Below are 17923 nucleotides of genomic sequence, written 5' to 3'. Positions count from 1 at the left end.
AAATCCATTGTGATCAATGAACCAACGATAATATTCCAGGTGCCAAAGTGCCATACAAGATTGCCAGAGTGATTTTTTTATGATATCGGTAGGCGGACGATAAAATAGATCACCTGATGGTAAGTGGTCACTACCGCCCATAGACAATGGCGCTTTAAGAAATATTAACCATTCCTTACATCACCAATGCGCCACCAGCCTCGGGAACTTAGATGTTGTGTCCCTTGTGCTCGTGTGTCTTCTGATATACTATATAATACTGAGTACTGCTGTTTGGCGGTAGAATATCTGATGAGTGGGTGGTACCTACCCAGACGGGCTTGCACAAAGCCCTACCACCAAGAAGAGTTGTTTCAATAGTTTAGTGGTTACATATGTCCTGAGCAATTGACTAATCTTTCATTAAGAATATGAGATGTAACCGAAATCATGAACAGTCACGACGATATAATGTACAGTCAGGACGATATCGTCTACAGTCAGGACGATATCATGTACAGTCAGGACGATATCGTGTACAGTCAGGACGATATCATGTACAGTCAGGACGATATCATGTACAGTCCGGAGGATATCATGTACAGTCAGGACGATATCGTGTACAGTCAAGACGATATCATGTACAGTCAGGACGATATCATGTACAGTCAAGACGATATCGTGTACAGTCAGGACGATATCATGTACAGTCAGGACGATATCATGTACAGTCAAGACGATATCGTGTACAGTCAGGACGATATCATGTACAGTCTTCAGGGCCGTAAATCAAAATTAATTTATACATACCTACATAACATTGGATCCCAGTTCAGTGTTTCCAAATTCATGAGTAGCGTCCTTGACGCGTTTGTCACGTCGGTTATATGAAGTCCGCCGTGGACGCCACCGGTTAAATTCTACAAATAATATATTTTATTTAATCTTTTATTTCACGAATAACGTTTAAGATAAAATACCGAATATCGTAGCCAGATTTAATTTAAGGATATCCGTCCCTTCCTCCACAACATGTGGTGGTACAACAATTAAAGTAAAAAAATGGTAGAATTGAACACCAATTTTTATGCAATCCATATAAGTTTACGCTTTTTTAGGGCTCCGTTACCAAAGATAGATAATGGTAAGGAACCCTTCGTGCGCGAGTCCTACTCGTATTTAGCCGGTTGATAATGTTTTTTTCCTAATTTAATTTTCCTAAGAGTCCATGTTAAGGTCCAAACTTACCCAAGCAATCCAAGAATCGACGGTACCAAACAGTAGCCTCTTATCCCTGCTCGCTCGTCTCACGGACTTGATGTTGTCTTTCAACCACCTCATCTTCAGAGCACTAAAGTAGGGACTGATTGGTAAGCCTGAGATGTTTTTAAGATAATTTTTGTTGCGGTCTGGTACTTTCGCCAGTATCGCGTCCACTGTGCTATCTGTGCGGATATCGTTCCATGCTGAAAGGCAAAATCCCATATTTATATTAAAAAATCTACACCTATAAAGCCTACTTTGAGGTAGAGCTTTGTGCAAAGCCCGTCTGCATAGACAACTACAACTCACCAACTATTTTACTTCCACAATTAGCAAACATTTGTGTTTTTTTTTTCGAAACTTAAACGTTATTTTACTATGACTACATGACGACCCGACAACCTTAAGAACAAACACGCGAGCAAAGCCGAGAGCGAGAACTAATTATTTATAATTTAAAAAAAAAAGATAGCTATCAATACCCCAAATTAATTAATGGAGTTACTAATATTCCTCTTTACCCATTCTTTTAAGCTTATCACTTGTGTTAGGAGTAGGGACGACAATAGCCCAAGAATTCAGGCGACTGCGATTTTTACATCGCTAGGCGACCCCTAAACCATTGTGCTATTGACGCTTAGAAACTTATAATGTTGTTTTATTCATAAATTTAACATTTAACATTATTATAAACTAGTTAGGTTAGCTAGGTTTAGTAAAAAATCACAGCGTAATTTTTTCGTTTAGAGTTTAGAGGGTGATTTCTTTAACAATGCTGTGTCTTTGTTTTTCTATTTAACTTAACATCTACTATATAACATTAAGAAATAAGACCGAAATCACCCATATCACAATATGTGATGATGTGTAAAATACGGTAAAAATTACAACAATTTGTGAAAAAACTTACATATGGCAGGATGTAGAGGTTCGCCGGTAAATTTATCCCATGCTATCGTCGTCTCCCTTTGATTTGTAATACCTAAGGCAACTATGTCGTCTTTTGAATATCCTGCAAAAAGTTATAATACAAAATGAAAAAGGTGGTTTAATCTATTATAATTTGTCTTTAAAGAAGCTAGACGCATAACTAAGTATTTTTTTGATTATCAAAAAATCGGTCCTTCGAGCCGGATGAATTACGTGATACAAATTATTGGAAAAAAACATATTTAAATAACGTATTATTGAGAAAACAAAACTTACCAAATTCAGCCAATTGGTCGATAGCATTTTCAGCACACATTTTAATATTATGTAATATTTCTAAGGGATCTTGCTCGTACCATCCTTCCTGCGGCTGAGCCTCTGTTTTGTCTAACTGATGGGAAACCAATTCTTCAGATCTTTCCGCTTCGTATATCTGAATCAAAATCGACGTAAGTCTTGAGTCTTAAAGAACATTTTATATTTATGTTTTGTTTTTCAATTAGGGCATATTATTCAATTCAATAGGTTTTGGATTTAATGGTTATGGATCGCATTGGTCTAAACGTCATCATTTTAAAACGATCTATAACTGTGGATAGACTTTGATCAGATCTATCGTAGACCTGTACGAAATTATTAATATCGATATGTGCGCATAGTAACAGAGGTTATTGTACTTAGGCAATGAACAAAATTAAACACGAAATGTAAATGTTTTAAACTGTTTCAAGCTTAAATGCCAATTTAAAACATCTACTTAACCTGCACGAAATTATTAATATAAATTAGTGGATTGACAAATGACTGATATTAACGCACTTATGTAAAAATGGCTTTCTAAGAGTCATACGTGTTACATACTGACGAGAGAGAACATATAAAAACTATGGAAGCCTAACTTCCAGACAGAAGAAGAAGTTGTTTAAATTTCACTTTAAACATTCCTGTAAATGTTACATGACAATTATTGTTGTAAGATGTATTGACGTCTCCAACCGCCTCCCCCCCCCCCAAATATAGTATGTACATAATATGTTTATATAGTATTTTGTTGAAGACAAGTCTATTTTATTTTACTTTTATTTTTTGACACACTTCCAAACATTCTCTCCTTTACGTTTCAAGGTTATCTAGCAGAAAATGCTTCGACAATTATCACCAATTTAGTGCTATATATATTATTGTTGTAAATGTGTCAAATTAATAAATATTCAATGTTACTTTATCCTGACTAAATAAATGTACAAACAAAAATATTTAAGCGATGTATTTTTATTACTACGTAAGTCACGAGGTCGAAATATATAATAAAATTACATAACAAGTAATTTTCATACAAAATATACAAGTACGTTCCGTTTTACGTTCAAATGTCTAAATAGATTTACATTTAACAAATGTTATCTAAATTTAAATTAACTAAATTTTTGATCTAATTAATATTATTATTTTATTATATATTATTATTTTATTATTTATTATTTTTATAATTGATTTGTGTTTGTCTATTAATGTATAGATATTTAAATGTATATATTCTAAGGGGACGTGTATATTTCCATTTTTACAGGATGTATTAAATCGTCAGAGTGAGTCCCGGCAAGCGGGGCGTGCACAGGACGCGCGCGATACATCTATGAGGGCGGTGAATACAATTTAATCGCAGTCAAGTTCATTATTATCAATAAACAGGTACTTTAATGTTTCAGCTGCCCCGTGGATCTTGTGTTTAGCTTATATGGTTACAAATCGCGCAAACAGGCACCATAAAAACTCCTGCGCAGTTAGATAGTTATAAAGATTAGCTGCCGTGGGCAGAATTGAACTAAACAAAAAAATACCTGTCTGAGGACCTTGCCTTGCATTTAATCATGCTGATAATAATGACGATGTCCTTCTGATCGATTTCGAGTCTAGCCAAATACGAAAGACATATTATAGCCCACAACGTGTGCAAACACATATACACTGTGTTTTCCTCCCTCACCCTCGTTACGTATTATCCGACACACGGTACTGCAATCGGTTTCAACTTCCAGATAACGACCGGCTATAGAGTTTCACGACCCAAAATCAATAACATTTTATTGGGCCGACTCAACTTTTAAGCCCTCAGGTATCTGCAGTCTTATAACGTAGCCACTAGACCAACGCAGCTAAATAGTGCAATCGTAACTATTCATATACATTTAGGAGACGTTTCATATAAAAAGCGAAAGTACTCCTGACATTGGCATTTGCTCCTCAGAACATTCCCGTTAATATAGTATATATAGAGTATAGAACTCCATTCCAACCTTAAAGGGAAAAAAGACAAATAAATAACATTTGACAGCAAATTGACACAATATCGTTGGTTGAGAGTTCGATTGACCTATGATATTTACATTAGATTTGCGAAAAAATGGCGTTTTGAACGTCGACGAAACCGTTATCGGTATTTTGGAAGTAAAATTAAAGTGAAAATAAGTAGTTAAGTCTAATAGTGTTGTATAATGTATTATAAATAAAGATATATTAATCATAAACTCTTAGTAGTGCACAATATAGCTGAGTTATTAGCAAATCGCATGAAATACGTAAATTTACGGTTTGTTTATCTTTTTTCCTACTTCCATTGAAATAGGCTATATAGTAATACACTAGAAATTAACTAACAAAAAAAGGTCCAATTGTTTTATCTAGGTGTGCGTGAAAGCTACGCTTGACACTAGCGAAACTTTTATATTCCATTATACTAGTTTGCGTATACTTAGTAATCAACAGTAGCTCTGACAGTTTATCCAGACTTATACATTTTATATAATTTAAATCTAACAAGAGCCGTTCATACCACAAATCTGACTGTCTTTGTTCCATCGTCGATGGCGCCGATGAGTGACTTTTTGGTGCCGTCCCTAACTGGCATCTCGTCCCCTGAAAGTAAAATAATCTGCATTACATACACGTTGCATATTTAAAGTAAATAAAATTCGTTTTAAAATTATAACTTTGATTAATTATTATTATATTAAGAAATAATCATCGATAATCAAGTAAACCATTTCTATTTAAATTATCATATTCCTACTATTTTTATTTTTATATTTTAACAATGAATTTAAAAAACATTTTTTTTTAATTTTGTGCCCATTTTTTGTTTAAGGCATATGGATGATTTATGGATAAATATAGTTTGACAGGTACCATCAATATCTTTTTAAGGAGAGCCTGGTTTAATTGAAAAAATCTTATAATGTCATATACAAATGACAAACTCGGTTGAATTTTGTCTGAATGATTTGGATAAGTCCTAGCGTCTGCTCCACCAGCTTGACACTGGCTTCCCTTGAGGTGGATAATCCCAATTGATTAATGCTCTTACTTAAACACGTGTATCGGATACCTTATAGGCTTTTTGTATCATATTATTAAATAAGCTGGATTTGAGCCCAAAAAGCCAAGCCAATATTTTTATTTTAATAAATCTATTCTATAAACAGTGTATAGTTATTTTAATTTTTTTTGGAAATATATCTCTGACAATTAATTGTGGCTAGGCTGAAATTTGGGGCATCAAAAAAAAAAAACTAATACGATTTTTATTTAAACTAAATTCTTAAGTCAATGCTTTATACACGTCTACCAAATGAACGTTCTTGAGTATTTAGACCGGCAATACTTAAAGCGAGTTCCGAGAAACCCTACACTTCCTTGGGAACGTCAGTATGGTTTCGCAAAACATAGCATTTTTACTACTTTTAATAATAATTTTTTTTGCAAAGTTTATTTATTGATATATACCTAACATAGTACCAAAGAAATCGTGTAATATCTTAAGTACATTTCCCGGATACTAACTATGATAAAGACACAATTTTCAACATTGATTTTTCGTGACAATATATGTACAATGTACATATATACTAATTTACGCCCGCGGCTTTACTCACTTGTCGTTGGTTTTTGATATAAAAAGAAGCCTATGTCCTCCCTTGGGGCTCAAACTTACTTTATAGCAAATTCGATGACCTCCGTGGTCGAGTAGTGTGTACACCGGTTTTCATGGGTACACTACTCCGAGGTTCCGGGCTCGATTCTGCGGTGAGTGAGCCAGTGTAATCATAGGCACAAGGGACATAACATCTTAGCTTCCGAGGTTGGTGGCACATAGGTGATGTAAGAAATGGTTAATATTTCTTACAGTGCCTTTGTCTATGGACGGTGGTGACCACTTAGCATCAGGTGGCCCATATGCACATCCGCCAACCAATGCCATAAAAAATATATATTATCACAATGCCAAAAAACAAAAGAGCTAAATGAGTTTAAGAAGCGAATAAAATACATAGTTAGTATTCCGTGTGGCGATCAAGTGTTTATGATGACGTTCACTTTAAATATTCGAGTATTACTCAAACTATAGTTGTATTTACTTGTTACAGTTTATATCACTTTAAGGGGACTACATGAGCTAAATGCAAGTTTTATAATGCAAAAAAGTATATGATCCAATGCAGTAAACCAAATGAAAAAAATATATGATAATCTTCAGGATACATGCTAAGTATTTGTTATTTTGAAAACATGATGTAATTAATTTGGTACGATAGAAAAAAATCACAAAGTTACCTCTAAAAAGATCTTTTAATCAATAATAACTATACTTATATACGTTCCATAATTTTGGTTTTTTGTCAGATTATTCTACAAGTAATATACTATTTAACCTGGGTGTCACTTTTTTAGTAAAATCAATAGATTTTTTTTAAATCCGATATTCTTATTTTCGAACAAAATGCGTACGCATGTGTGCGTAAACGCCGTGTACAGACAATGCCGGCCGAGGCCTGATGCTATACAGACGTGTCGATCTTTTCGCCGCATCATTCATTACGTTACGAGATATTTTTTTGTAATTTTAATAGTAAATTCATTGTTTCATGTTTTCTTATAATAAATTTTATTCTTTCTTGTAAATAAATATATTAAGTTAAAATAGTGTAGTTAGTGTTATAAATTTTAATTGTGTAAATATGGGAAATAAAGTGAAACGCGTGAGGAAAACTAAAAAACGTTTATATAAATCAAGCGCCGAACATACATATGATGAACGATATTAAAAGGTAAGAGTATTTAATTAGTAAACATATTTTTTTTTATAAACTATGAATATTGAAAACATCTATTAGAAAAATGTGCAATCAGTTCGCATATAATCAGATTTTTCGAGCCATTCTTAATAATTACGATAGAGTATTTGGTCAAAGGAAGGAAAAACATCAATTGACTTTCATGGGGATCAAGTGACTACATTCGATCCCCATGAACTCGAAGCATTTTTTTTTTCTTTATAACTACTATGACATATTAAGATACATATTTTTTAAATACATAATTTTATAATTAATAAAAATGTAATTACTAACATATATTTATTTTTTACAGAATAAAGAAAGTCGAAAACAATAACACGGAAGCTATTTATATTGCGTAAGAGTTTAATTTTATCGATTGTTTATAATAAGAATTAAAGTTATGTATGAACTAATTTTAATAATAATAAAAAAAAGTAAAGTCGTAACAAAAAAAATGTAATTGTTGTGAACCAGAGAACTAGAATATTTAGAAGTGTCATTTGTACGTAATTCATAAATTTAAATTTTTTTGTAACGTCCGCCATATTGGATTGAATATAGCAGCAATTCATGAATCGTGCATTGTCATCGAGATTAAATATGTGTGCCAACTTTCAGCTGAAAGTGGGTGTAATATTTATTCCAAGATTCCAGGACATATGTAATAACATTAATACATACAAGTGAAAATAAATAAAAAAATTTAAAAAAAAATTAACACTAAATGTTTTTTTTTTGTACTAAATATAAATATTTTAAGTTTAATTAAATCAGTTTTATTTTTTAATCATTTTCGAATAACAGTCAAAAGCAATACAAATAATTCTAATATCCTATCTATTTTTATGAGATTTATGATTAAACCTATTATGATTAACCTTTCATTCATCAATGATTCAACCAAATCGAATTGACAACATTTTTTTCTAGTAAATATTTAGATATTTTTTTTTTAAATTGAATATATATTTTTTCTTTATGAACCAATATTAATAAAACGAACAAATACTACGCTATATGTTACCCCACGGTCACTACACTTCAGATTTCGAACACTTACGATTTTATTATATAAATAGATCATTAAACTTTTATAAAATGTTAAAAATTGGTATGTTTCAATATTTAGTATAAGAACTAATTGTGGTATAATAATATAAATAATAGAAAAAAAAGGTTAAAACTAACTGTCTATTTTATTGTGTACAAAATATAAATAAAAATATTGTAAGTTTAATTGAATCAGTTTTATTTTATAATCATTTGTTAACTAACATCGAAAGAAATAAAAATAATTCTGTTGTCCTATCTATTTTTTATGAGATTTATGATTGATCTTACGTCGCTCGGTTTGGCGCCATCTATTAGAATATTTGGGCGTAATCTCGTTACCTCGCTTAACCCTTAGTACACGGGCTTGCCGTTTTTGTCGATTTTGTAAGTGTGTGCGTGCGATTCTCAAGGGCACTTAGCTCTTGTAGTCCTCTTAATACATAAAAAAAAACGTTTTATTTTGACATGACGGGATTATTATAAAATAAACATAATAAAGCATGGCCGCACGGAATAGTTTATTTGTTGATCGATTATTATTTATTCTTTATTACAAACCAATGCTTAAAACAAAATTTAACATTTGGATTAACATAAGTTGGATGAGGTGAAACAGGCCTTATCGGTAAAGCAGCGATCTCTTCCAGGCAACCTTTGGGCTTTCAATGTGGGAAGAGGGACAATAGGCTAGTTGACAAAATTTGGAAATTAGTTTAAAACTATAGCTTAGCATCTATTTCACCCCAAAAATATACTATTTTAAGAAAAATAGGTTTTTTATGTTAGTATTTTGAGTTTTTAGAAATGAACTTGAAATTGACCGCGAAAAAGGCCAAGATTTCATGGCGTCTTGAATGACGTCACACCTCGCGAAACAGAAGTGTTTGTGTATGACAGTCAATTGTGTTTTTTAATAAATAATGAATTCCTCGTATTATAAATACTGTATGGTGCCCCAATGTGAAAGTACAACGATAAAAACGCCAGAAAAATTATTCATATACGTACCAAACAATAAATAAACACGAATAAAGTGGTTAAAAATGGCATGGAGGCAAGATGCTCTTATTTTGTCAACTAATTCCACAATTTATTTCTGTGAAGATCATTTCAATGTAAGTATTAAATACAACTTGATATATCTATTTATAAATGTATAGTAAAAGAAATGAATTTAGCAAATATAATATATCACACATAACCTATAAAGTGTTAGGACTAGAATAGGATTTTATGATTTGTTTGAGTTAAAATATTATTTTCGTTTTATAAAATGTAATAATTCAAACTCTTCTTAATTTTTTTAGTTGCCAAATGATATGACTAATTACACAGAGTATCATATTATGGGTAAAGACACAAGTGCGCATGAAACCAGGTTGTATACCAACGAAGTTCGAATGCCAAGAAGATATATGTTGAAAAAACAAAGTTTGTCAATAATCGCAGAGTGTTTGAAAGATCCAGAACCAAGTAGTACCCCCAGTTTATCTGCCATAATGATAATTGATAGCAACAACGTAGCGTTCCGCGCTTGTTTCGCGAGGTGTGACGTCACGCGACTCTGATTGGTGTTTAATGTCACGTGATTAAATGCCTCATTTTGTCGATTTTATTTTCCAAAAATATAATTAATCTTTTATTATTTTTGTAGAAAAGTTGTTTTTTTATTTACTAATTATCATGGTTAATCATTAGAAACTCAAAGCCATCCGATTTATTATTAGTGGAAACAAGCCTATTATTTTAAATTGCGAATAAATTATATACTGCATATACAATATAATATAAATAAATATAAATACAACAGCATATATAAATAACTATGTCTAATATATGTAAACATTTTTGAAAAAAAAAAATTGCTTTAAATGCTCGCTTTTATCCCCGTTGAATTTTTACCAGCCCAGTCATCAGTGGCGGCAATAATTCTAGATAGTTATTATTTCCTTGCTAAGCACACGGTTCGTTACGATCAATGATTACTTGAAGGATAAACTCTTAAATCTATCGAACAGTGCATTTCAAACATATGACCTCATTATTGAAGCCGGTTGCAGCACTAACCACGCAGCGTGTCTCTGTCGTTCTGAACTTAGTTACAAGAACCTTGCAATCGGACTAAGTCATTATGGGTCGCTAGTATATTAAAGATTAATTGTTTTTTTTTGTTTTTCACTTGTCGATCGTTTTTGATATAAAAAGTAGCCTATGTCCTTCCTTGGGGCTCAAACTTACTTTATAGCAAATTCGATGACTTCCGTGGTTGAGTAGTGTGTACACCGGTTTTCATGGCTACGCTACTCCGATGTTCCGGGTTCGATCCCGACCAAGTCGATGTAAAAAAAGTTCATTCGTTTTCTATGTTGTATTTGGTCTGGGTGTTTTTGATACCGTCGTTACTTCTGATTATCCATAACACAAGTGCTTTAGCTACTTACATTGGGATCAGAATAATGTATGTGATGTTGTCCAATATTTATTTATTTATTCTTAAAATACAAGTCATTACAGGTCGCTAGTATATTGAAGATCAATTGTTTTATAGAAGATCGTGACTTTATATTAAGTAGGGTTTTATTTTATCAATAATTATATGCTATCGTCCCAAGTAAGCTAATCTTGAGCCAAGCTATTATTTATTAATTATAACAATAAAATTTTCCACGACATCAAAGCTATCAATAAAACACACCGTATATTATCGTTTTATTTATTTCAATCATAACATCGTAATATTCAAGTTGACTATTATGTAATAACAAATCGTTTACCTACACACTATTCGCGTAGCATTCATTAGCGCGGGATCAGCGGCTGTATCACAAAGACGAAGATAAACAAAATATAATTATATATTTAGATTAAGATAACTTATTCCGTATCATACATATTGTAAATGAGAAAGCGTTTGTTATTTTGTCCATCTTACAATATGTATTTTTATTGTCACATGCGCTGGGAAGAAACCAAATTTTTATCCCAAGACAAATTTCACGCCAAAGACGTCACGGATACAAACAATTTAAAATATCAGAAGCACGACTTATGATCCAAAAAAAAAGTACCTAAAAAGGACAAAGCCGTTTGTATTTGTATGTTAAACATAAATATAAATTAAGAAAACTTGAGGTAAATGGATTTATTTAAACGTCGTATCGTATGATTCTACATCTAATAAATATGACCTTGTATGACATAGGATTGGTATTATATGTTTTACACGAACATCGTTTACCGCAAACCCAAGAACATTGTATTAAACGTCATCATTCATAATATGTTTAATGAAAAGAAACAAGAGATAAAGATTCTAAACTATAATCAATTTTAATTTACAGAAACGTAACGTAATTGTACATATATAGGTACCCAATTAATTGCCGTTATAGAGCAGAATATAAAAAAAAATACATTTGTTGGACATGCAATGGTCGTTTAATTTTGTTTTCTGAATCCAATAATAAAAAAATTAAAGCCTATAAATAATAAAACAGTAACGCTCAAGTCTTTCGTCAGATCATTTAAGCTATTTCCCTCAGAAGCCGACTATGCCAATAATTCTCAAGATTAAACCGAACAAGAAAGACGACGGACGACTTATTACGTATTCTAGATTGTTCCGTCAGAACTTAGCAACATATCCTTAAACACTTTTACGAAGCGATTACGATACGAATAACAGATGGTTTCGACAAAAATATTGATAGCGTTGGATTATATTTGGGTAATCTAGACCAGTCAATTACATGTGAAAATCCAGATAACGCAATCAAAATAGCCTATAACGTATTTTGGACAAATATCCTTTGCGTTACGATAAACGAAATGTGACTATAATAATAAGTACTTTACGGCACAAAAAATGGGTGGCGTCTTCCGCCCAATGGTTGCACTTGTTCTAAACTGCGGTGGGTAGCATGTTATAGTACTTATTTTTAAAGTGAAACGATTCGAAAATTGGATAAGACGAGAATTTAGAGAAAATTTCAAGGGGTGTCATATTATGACACATTTCATTACATGAAAGAGAAGAAAGATATGAGGTAGAAAGAAAGAGGAGAAATCTATATATTTTAATAAATCACGCGCATTATTTCGTGTTGCTCTTGACCCGAATATGGACTGTTATGTCAAAATGAGGTCGATGATGGAGCGATAGTGTTTCCATCGAGACAATTTTTTGTAGAATGTGAAGGCTTTCCAATTATAATTATACTATGTGCGGAAGAAATATAGTTGTATAACGTAATCTTGTGCCAGCAGAAGAGCAGAAACGATTTACTTTCACACTAAAATAAATTATTCGTCCAAAATCATTAAATTGATACGAGTTTTTTTTGGATATTATTTATCTATTTTTGAACTTTCAAGCGTTGAATTCGAAAATGCAACTTTTATTTAAACCTTTTATCTAAATGCAAAGTTGTACGTACATACATCAGACATCATATATCAATTTGATATGTGTGTGTTCGTAATTCTTCTCCTATATTATACGACTCGACAAATTGTGATGAAAGTTTTTTGTTGTTATGGGGTAACCTAAATGTTTTTTAGCTATAGTGGACCCAGTTTTACTTCTCACGTAAATAAACATTATAATCCTTCATTATCCTATATATAGCTTCCCAGCATTTCTCAATTTTTTAAATATCTTATTAGTTAAAAAAAATATCTTTATACTAAATTTTAACCGCACAAATTCAGGACATGTATGGATCTAGTCTTTTTATAAAAACAAATTAAACGCTATAAGATTTTAAAATTTCGAAATGAGTTGACCTACTTTTGTTATCAGACAATAATTCGGTACAAGTAATCTTTACATTGAATTGTCACAAGAACTTTGACCTCATTACCGAAACCGGTTGTATACAAATTTCAGCACAAACCACATAGCGTTTCCCCATTTATCTGAACTTACCTCAATGGAACGGGATCTTTAATGAATCTTACGGTTAACTTAACTACTGATTGATCCTTTTTTAGGAATACTAAATTTTGCAAATCTTCACATTAATATTCATCAAGAATATATAGTAGATTCGCTATTTTTAAGTGTACACGTAATTGTATGTCTGTGAATGTTTATTTTATTCAAGTTACGCACAAATGTTAATTTTGGCTCCAAAGTAATTTCATTCGACGTATAACTTTATATCAATGTCCTCCTGACCTTTATATCACAGCGGCTGACTAACTGATATTTTCTATGAAATAGATTCTCTATTGATATGTACTACTGTGTCTAATTTATCACGCAGTTTGCATTTCACACATTGAACCAAAAAAATAACGTGTATATCTGTTTTTTATCGAAAGTATCGATTGAAGTTCGTTCAGTCGCTTATTGCAGAAACGTATTGGGTTTCACGCGACAGACATCAAATACCCTGTTCGCAGTTAGCCTTGCCTTGAAAACAATCCTTAAGTCTATATTAAATTCATATTTACACGGTAATTACTAATAAAAAAAAACGAGTCATAGACATTATTGAGTTCATAAATTAAGACAATATAATTGTCACGCTTACTGTAACTAAAAAAAGAGTGTTACATTGAAATACAAACAATATACTTATAAACGTTGAATTCATAACTATAACAAAGAATCGTGCAGTCTAAGCACTTTGTCCTCGGTACTTTCCCGGCGTTAGTTTTTAAAGGAAAACACTTCAAATAAATACAAGTTAATACCTTATTCGATGGTTTCAAGGTCATTAAACGCCGTTTATCATTCGACATTACCTTCCATAACTTTTCAAAATTTAGCCCATCTAACGTAAAATGGTTTTGGACTTGTAAATAAGTTAAAAATATTGAAGTGAAATTGTATAGTTTCAAATAAAAATCATTATTATTATAATTAAACTCTTAATTTAACTCTTCAACTTTTTACATCACTACTAATTTGACAATCCGATTATATCTTTGCATGACATGACAAAATGTTCAATAAAAATAGCGTAGGGAGCACCCTGTCACATGTATTATGAACGTACACAAGAGACAGGCTGGCTGACAAAAATACCCGAGGACGTTGTATGCGTCTGAAATCGGGAAGGTTACAAGTCTTGTCTTGCTAAAAATGGCGAATGCCTAATTAATACTTGTACAATAAACATATTCAAACTGCATAAAAACTATCATGACGTGCATCATCGGAAGACATATACGAACTTCATAAGGTATTATTCACAAAACCTGTTTTCGTTGGATTCATATGAGATGAATTAAGACCATAAATATTCGAAATAGAAATAGACATATCTGTCCTTGTCCTTGAGGTAAATAAAAAAAGAGACACAATCTTATTAATCAAGACTGTACTGAAATGTCAATACGTGTAAGCAAGCCATTAATTTTTGTTTCACGGCTCAACTCATAACATAATTTTATATCTAACGCTTATAACATAACATGTTGTATAAGTTTATTTATAAAATATACAACTCGTATTAAAACAGTCATAATATTTATCAAACAACGACAATTACCAGCTTATCTGCATTGTAAAATAATCTTAAGAAAATTGTTAATCTTTATGGTTAATTTTTATTACTGTTATTTTCCATATCGTGCAGACTTTAAAAAGCAAGCAAAAACTTTGACTACGACGTTGCTTTAGTTAACTTATAAAACGTAGTTAAATTCTTCAGAAGCAACCCAGAATCTGGAAGCTGGCAGTATTGAAACTCCCTTTTACGGACGAGAAGTCCAGCCGTTTCGAATTCTCTGTCACATCAGATATCAGACATGAAATAGTAATTCAAATTAATACACATAGATCTTTATATTTAAACGTATAGAAATCCTTTTTAGAAGAATGGCAATAACCAATATTAAAAAAAAATGTTTTCGTTAATATTCAAATGAAAGAGACAGAAACATACGTTGAATATCATCTTAACTCCTCATTCAGCCCAGCTTATGTTTGCCAAAGCGAAATGAAAGGCCTTGAAAAAGTGTGAATACCAACGAAAACATTTCAGGAGTTCACGAGCCATTTCGTCAAAATGATGAAGATTATAAATGTAACGGACCTTAAAATTGACGGGATTTCGATAGAAAAGAGATACTTGATTATAAATTCCAAAAATTATCGTCCAAACTTAAATTCTAAGTTTGTTTGTTTGACCCAACGGCTGGCCTGTAATTTATATGAATATGGAGTATTTTTTCATTATTTTTTTTTTTGATAGGTAATTTCAAAAAACTTTTAGTATATTTTTAAAGGTAAATAACATATAATTAGTTGATACTAACCCAGGTGCGCTTTCACGAAACTCTACATAAGAAATGAAGAGAAAGATGTAATCAATTTAGCAAAAAGATGATCTTTTACTGTTTAAATATTTAGTCATTTCAACATTTTTTTTGTGTTTTTAATGTTTTAAATTTTATCTTTTAGATGAAAACTATTATTCAATTAACTCTATTTTGTTTCAAACTTAATAGTAAAATTAAACCAATTATATTGTTCAAATTAACACAACTATTACAATACTTTCAAGAAAAATAAAGTCCACAACTTGTCACGCGAGCAATCGCAAGTCTCCGGGACATCCCAGGACTTCCCAACCATTTCGCCACCTAAGACGAGGTCTGATCGTTATTTGCGGATGATAATAACAAAATTAAGATAATAAACAACAAACAAGTCTTAAATAGATGTATAGGAATATCCGCAAGATAATTGTGTTTACTCTCGCACGTGTACACAACTCTTGGGGCGACCTCGAAAAGATTAGACCGAGTAAATCTTTTCGTCAGTGGCATTTCAGTGAACAATAAACATTAACTATTAAATCTACTAGCGATAAAGACAAATACGAAAAAATATTTTTTCAAATCCACAGATTACTAAACAAAAGGAATTTACTTTGATTATTAATTATATTGTCGTATTAAAAAAAACAGCCAAGTGCGAGTCGGACTCGCACACGAAGGGTTCCGTACCATTATCTATAAAAGCAAAAAAATGGCTGCTATATGGGAGCCCCCTTATATTTATTTTATTCTGTTCTTTGGTATTTGTTGTTATAGCGGCAACAGAAAAACAACATCTGTAAACATTTCAACTGTCTAACTAACACGGTTTATGAGAAACAGCCTGTTGACAGTCGGACAGACATACTGACGGATAGCGGAGTCTTAGTAATAGGGTGCCTCTTAGGGAGTAAGGTAGGTAGGGAACCCTAAATAAAGACACATCGTTTCCAACTTCGAGGAATTTGTGTTCGCTTTTTATCTTGTATTCGCTTTGTTGCTTCACTATAATGTTCCGCACGCTCCATCTGCCTTTTATTATAAAATCTAATTAATTTAAGTAATTATGTTTGAAATTAACAGCCTTCGACATAATTTCACCGATCAGTATAAACATGGGCATATATTTTTTTACTATCAAATTTGTTGTAACTCGCCGCTAGTTGGCTCTGCAGTACATAAATTTCTAAACTGTTCAAGCAATATCAATTAAAAATTGCAATATCACATAATTGTAATACTTGTAAGCAAATAAGAATCACGGTTTCGAACGTGATATTGGCGAAATCATCTGTGCCCTTTCGCCACAAATAAAAGCAACAATAATTTAAAAAAAAAGAAGAAACGTCAATATATACCCCTATTAACAACTTTTGGGTAATCTGATATATTACAACTATAACATATGAATTAAGGCACATTTAAAAGCCTTATACATGACATAAAAATAATTATATTGCATTATAAAATAACACGAATATACCTTTGTAACCACGTCAATACTGTCCCCGTGGGATGTTTATTTTTAGCCAACTTTATAAAGCAGGGGGTTTTTAATTATCCTTAAGTGTTTTTACAAAAATGAGGTTTCCGATTCGATACAACTTTTTTTTTACGAAAAGAAGAAACATTTTATGCATTCGAATTAAGTTTTTGGACAAAAAGATAAAGGTTACAAATTCGACTTAATGTAGGTAGTTGTTGTATATAGGTTTGCCCCTTGATATTATTTTCGGCGCTTGTTAGCCTTTTTTAATGTCACTAATCATTTTTTATTTTAAACATGTCTTCCAAGTTTTGGCAAAGTTCAATTTCTAAGGATCTTACAGTGGGCAATGTATACGCAATTTATCGCTCTTTAATAATTTGATTGAACATAAGCCATCGGTTTCTGTCCCGAAAGAGTTCAGCCTTATGACCAACTATGTTATACTAAAACCGCCACACATAGGCGCGTAGTGTCTCAAACAGAAAATTATTAATTAACTAGATGGAAATTAATTAATATCAATCTTTTAAGAATTAAGCCATTACACACTTTAGCATCTGTACTTAGAGCTGAAAATAACTTGCTGTAGATTGAAATGTCGTCCGACTTGTACAATCTCGGATTTGAACTGTGAACCATAAACACGAGAATGAGCAATTAAAAATTATGTAAATACATGTAAAATGAGTCATAAATAGAAATATTATTTCAATACCTAACACTAATTTGTCTATAGATAAATCCAATAACTTTTTACTCTCCCAACTGCTTTGTAGAGCAATAATAGAGATAATTACGGAAAAATACTTTTCACTATGAT

The 17923-nt window shown here is 31.8% G+C and overlaps 1 protein-coding gene across 5 annotated transcripts in view; it reads right to left on the bottom strand.

Annotated features, from left to right (window-relative positions):
• The window catches only part of LOC125073897 (glycerol kinase), a 35153-nt gene that overhangs the window by 5932 nt on the left and 11298 nt on the right, over nt 1-17923 (bottom strand). For all 5 annotated transcript variants that reach the window (XM_047684981.1, XM_047684984.1, XM_047684979.1 and 2 more), the window contains exons 2-6: nt 5006-5088; nt 2449-2605; nt 2153-2254; nt 1228-1445; nt 790-899 (exon numbers count right to left, since the gene is read on the bottom strand). In XM_047684981.1, the coding sequence (XP_047540937.1) occupies nt 790-899; nt 1228-1445; nt 2153-2254; nt 2449-2605; nt 5006-5080 (662 nt within the window). In that variant the 5' untranslated portion in view covers nt 5081-5088. The remainder of the gene's footprint in view (nt 1-789; nt 900-1227; nt 1446-2152; nt 2255-2448; nt 2606-5005; nt 5089-17923) is intronic.

This window comes from Vanessa atalanta, chromosome 26 (assembly GCF_905147765.1).
Source record: "Vanessa atalanta chromosome 26, ilVanAtal1.2, whole genome shotgun sequence".
NCBI classification, from domain to species: domain Eukaryota; kingdom Metazoa; phylum Arthropoda; class Insecta; order Lepidoptera; family Nymphalidae; genus Vanessa; species Vanessa atalanta.
The sequence above is the reverse complement of the archived record's forward strand: the minus strand, read 5'-3'. Positions and strand labels throughout refer to the sequence as shown.